At 41.5% G+C, this 4,996-nt stretch overlaps 1 protein-coding gene across 2 annotated transcripts; it reads right to left on the reverse strand.

The window, feature by feature from the left end:
• On the reverse strand, positions 1 to 4,222 carry miip (migration and invasion inhibitory protein). Of its 2 annotated transcripts, XM_079684522.1 has the most exons (9): positions 3,766 to 4,211; positions 3,008 to 3,213; positions 2,654 to 2,747; positions 2,437 to 2,548; positions 2,252 to 2,331; positions 2,032 to 2,158; positions 1,313 to 1,409; positions 1,073 to 1,177; positions 1 to 971 (listed from the first exon to the last, which is right to left on the reverse strand). In XM_079684522.1, the coding sequence occupies exons 1-9, from the start codon at positions 3,989 to 3,991 to the stop codon at positions 852 to 854; spliced, it is 1,167 nt and encodes a 388-aa protein (XP_079540648.1). In that variant the 5' UTR covers positions 3,992 to 4,211; the 3' UTR covers positions 1 to 851. The 2 variants fall into 2 exon arrangements, with proteins under 2 accessions (XP_079540648.1, XP_079540649.1); XM_079684523.1 differs by lacking the exon at positions 1,313 to 1,409 and having other exon boundaries at positions 3,766 to 4,222.
• Positions 4,223 to 4,996: the final 774 nt, after the last annotated feature.

Raw genomic sequence — 4,996 nt, forward strand, 5'->3', positions numbered from 1 at the left:
TTTCCTTTACTTAGACGTTTATTTTGATGATTTAATCGAAAATGTCCAAACACATGTTGATATACTTAATTCTTCAAATATTTAAGACTGCAAGACACACATTGGAAAATCTGACGTGTCGTAAGTGGGATTGCTACAGACTTTAGGTATAGGTTGGTGGGGTTTCCTGTAAATCATGCTTCTGTCCGACAGTCAGGAAGTGTCAAAGGAAGTTAGAAACAGAAGTATGTGTGAACCTGGGAGCCAAAGCAAACAGCTGGGAAGGGCAACAGAGAGGAATCACAATGATTTGTTCTGAAATGTACCATGTGCAATTCTAAACAGTCTGCACTATGGGGTAACATTGTGAGCTGTTGCTTCACCTTCACAAAACTGCTGACACTCACATGTAGAGTCTAAATCTGTCCCAACTTGGAAGATCAGCGGTTTGATCACTGACTCAGCCAGTCAGCATGTTAAAGTGTCTCTGGGAACTACACTAAACCCCAGACGGCTTTTAAAGACATAGCCATTGGTGTGAGTGTTGGCCTATTATTGTAAAAGTAGAGCTATATAAACGCATTTCCATTTACTGGTAAACTGGCTTGTAATTAGTCACATGACATGGAATTTCCATCTCTAAGTCATTACATTACATTTCAGCACCTGACATATTTGAAAAACATGTTTTAAATTAATCTATTTAAAAGAGAAAGCACTTACTACTGTTGTTTCATTCCCTTTTAAATCACTGTTTGTTTGTTTCATATTGAAGAATAATAAATGAGCATCAAAAAGGAAAAGGTTTTGGGTGAGGACAAATGGCAAACAGGAACTTTTATAATCACTTCAAAATAGCCTTTGATTGTCTGTCAGTGCAAAGGGTAAAATGTGCTTCCTAGTTTTCTTTTGGAGAAGTGTTGGAAGTTGTGACGAGCCAAGCGAGACACATCGGAGACCTGGTTTTCGGACACTTTGTGTGAAGAGAGATCCTGAAAAGTATGAAAAGTACCATATGAAAATATTAATAATATCTGATTAAAAAAAGGTCAGAATTATTTTAGGTCGAGACAGAAAGCCTGTGGTGTCTTACCTCGAGTTCCTTGTTCTCTGACGTAACGAGACTGCTCCGCAGATCGAGGCTGCTGGGGGGGGGCAGCGTGCTCTGAGCTGTGTTGGACCAGCCTGAGAGACAGTGCTGGACAGGACCAGGGTAACACATGAAGATAAAAATACTTTAGTACACTGATAAAACTTAAGTTTAATTGATGTCAAACTAAACTGGCATGTATTAAAAGTCATCAATTATCCTACAGTGGGGTCTCTTACTGACCGAAGGTAACCCAACACTATCAGTGGGGTCAAAACTGCACCGGCGATGAGCTTTGTATTTGTAAGGAGGCAAGAGGGTGGAGCGAGGGATGCTGACCCTTAAAAATAAAACAAAAGATAAAACACGTGAGGCAATAGAACCGCTGCAACATTCATAAAACATGGTGCAAGTTGAATTTAAACTTCACAAAATGGTATTGTTGATTATAAGAGTTATCTATTTAAAATACAACAAACAATACCGTTTTTGGGATATTTTTCGGGGCAACCAGTGCCTTTATTACAGTGATAGATATGAAATGGGGAGACACAGGGGGGTGACATGTGGCAAATGGTCCCGAAAAAATGGCTGATCCAGGTAATGCTTTTATGTGTGGGCATTGCATGGATTTGAAAGTCCTAGTCAACCTGTTCCTGCAGGAGTTTTCAACATTCTCAAATGATGGACCCTCAAAAAGACAGACTAGCAATTATTATTAGATTTATTTTTCACTTTTTAATAGTTAAACAATGTTTGATAAGACTAAGGGAACGGGTGACTCCTGGGATACCTGAGGATGCCTGACCATACGCCTTAACTTTTATTCTGCTTTCAAGTGTTTAAAAGAACACACTTAAACACACTTCCACTCCAGGTACCATTATCCTGTCATCTTGTGCAAAGTGCTCTGTTGTTTCTAAGTTGTCATAGCAGGCAGTAAAGGTGAACATGATCATTACCTGATGAGAGCTGGATCAGCAGTAGTGTGAGGATTTGAGGATTTGAGCTCTTTGCACACAGGGCAGCTCTCCTTAGAGTGAAGTGGAACGGGGAACAGTCTGCTGTTAATTCTGTAAGAGAAAGTACCTGAAAAAAGGAAAGCAGGCGTACATGAGAATTGCTTCTGCCATCATGAAAATAAAAATGGGACTAGGCTACTCAAATAAATAACCCTCTTACATTGATGATTGTCAGTGCTGGCCTCTGGACCGTGTTTGTTGGTTAGCGGTGGCAAGACCGATTGGTACTCCTCAGGAAATCTATGAGAAGATCAAATTAATAGTAACTTAATGATGGCATCATCAATCACAGGCAGACCTAACAACAACATCACCAGTAAGTGCAATCAAGGGTGAAGCACTCACTCTGCTTGTGGGCTGTGGACACAGTCGTCTTTATTTAGTGATCGAAATGTGCGTAGGTCATTGAAGAACTCGTCAGAACGCTCTATCAAGGAGTCCTCAGCATCCAGGACTCCTTGGAGGGAACAAACATCACCTGTTATGGCTGACTGTGTGTATCAGAAATGAACAGGAGGATCAATCAATCAATCAATCAATCAATCAATCAATCAATCAATACCTGCTATCCAGTCATATCCCAGCAAAGGCTGCAAATGATGCCTGTCTGAGGCAGATATCTCTTCGTATTCATCAGACTGAAATGTGACATCCCCCTTTTTAAAAACAAACATGTGATGCAAAGTATTGGTGACAAGCATGTTTCACTATCAACAAATCTGCTATTTGAATGCATAGTTTCATACAAAGCCAACACATAGCATAACATGCACAGTGTTAGGCTTGTCAATGTGTTTTTGTACTGAGCAAAATATAGGAAAATCAAGAAGGACTTTTGGAAACAGAGCAATTGTTTGACTCCAAATTAACATTTTATTCTATGATCAAGGTGCTACACATGGTTCTTTTTTCTGACCTGTTCTTTGCTGTGATTTACGAGACAGGACTTGGTGATGGCTGGCCTCATATCCTGCAGCCTGCTGTGGACCAGAGGATGAACGTTGTTGCTGTCCTTGAAAAGGTCTGATGATGTTGTATGTTGAGCAGTTTCTTTCTTGTGTTTGGAGGTACAAGACGGTGTTGAAACAGAGCTCTGGGTGCCTATTCGTCTCTCACATGTATCTGATGGAGCACAGGGAACATACAATAATTTATGGTTTGTTATTCCTCACATGCACATGAAAGTTTTGCAGAGAAATGCAAAGTGATAAAAATGTAAAGCAACCAAAATACAGTAAAAACGTCATAGCACAGGAAATAGCATAACATATCAGTAGTAAGGCCTAGTTTGACCAAAAACTTACTAGCTGTTTCTAGACCCTACAACCAAAGTTTCATACTTTTGATCTGATCTCTATCTCCAATATATTCAAGCTAGTTAGTTCTCGAATTATGAAGTATTTCGTAGTTTTAAAAAAAAGTTTAGCTACCTGTAGTGTCTTTTTTAAATACATTTTTAACAAAACATATGCATAGTTTACGTTTTAACTCCAAGCTAAGGATCTACAGTTTTATCGTTGCTTTAAAGAAAACAATATTATATAGAAAATAGCACATCTTAGAGACGCAACACCAGTAGCCTATTTGAAGTTTGCCAGCTCACTTACTTAGCTAATACCTGCAGACGTCTCTCGGATATTTGACCTCGTTTAAAGAACAAAACGGTTTAATTACCGGAAAATCTCACGGTAGGTTTGGCGAGGCCTGCCCTGGAAGAGCCCTGGCCTCCCCGGGTCACCTCGGGGTCTCTCCTCTCCCCAGCCTCGTCCTCTCTCTCCCTCTTGCGGCTCTGCCTCCTGCAGCCGCTCAGCCGCTCCAGTTTCTCTCTCTGCTGCTTCAACTGGTTCAACAAGTCTTTGTTAAGCTCTCTTAAAATGTCCACTCGGTCTGTGGAGGACATTCTTTAAATATAATACGACGTTAAAGCAAGTTTATCTAACTCATTGAGAGTGAAACAAAGAGCAAAAAAGTATTCTGTGATTTAAACAACCGGAGTCCATAACAACGTGTTGACAACAATGATTTGATTGGCTGTGAACGTTCTTCCCATCATGCCTCATCTTAAAGTGACAGACACACATTTTGTATTCGAACTGCAAGACACTATGTTGAACGACAGAGGACGCTATTTACTTATGACTGGATAAAGCGGATAGTGGTCAATGCATGGATAGTAAGGTCAATAACATGGTTGAAGAAATAGCACTTTGTATGTGATTGTTGACGAGATTCTCATTATTAATAATAATAATAATAATAATAATAATAGCTTGGATTTATAGATCGCCTTTCATGAGACCCAAGGTCGCTTTATAAGGAAGAACAGGGCAAAAAAAACATAACCAAACAAAAGGCAGTCAGACAACCAGTCAGACAGACAAAAACAACAAATAGATTAGGGGCCAAAGGCCTTAGTAAACAGATGGGTCTTGAAGGCCCTTTTGAAGGTGTCAAGCGTGGCGATGTTGCGGATCTCCGCAGGGAGAGCGTTCCAGAGGGTGGGGGCTGCCACACTGAAGGCTCTGTCCCCGAAGGTTCGCAGTTTGGTGCGGGGGGCGGTAAGCAGGCCAGAGTCTGAAGACCGCAGGTTCCGTGGAGGGGCATGTGGGTGAAGGATGTCCAATAGGTACTGGGGCGCATGGGCATGGAGGGACTTGTAGGTAAGGAGGAGGATTTTGACTGATATGCGGGACTTGACCGGCAACCAGTGGAGGTGTATGAGGGTGGGAGTGATGTGCTGCCGTGGCTTTGTATTTGTGAGTACCCTAGCAGCACAGTTTTGGACATACTGGAGCCTGTCCGGGGTTTTGTTGGGAACCCCAAACAGGAGACCATTGCAGTAGTCCAAGCGGGAGGTGACAAACGCATGGACTAGGGTTTCGGCAACCGACTCCGAGAGTGACGG

The sequence above is a fragment of the Notothenia rossii genome (genome assembly GCF_949606895.1).
Source record: "Notothenia rossii genome assembly, chromosome: 5".
In the NCBI taxonomy this organism is placed as follows: Eukaryota; Metazoa; Chordata; class Actinopteri; order Perciformes; family Nototheniidae; genus Notothenia; species Notothenia rossii.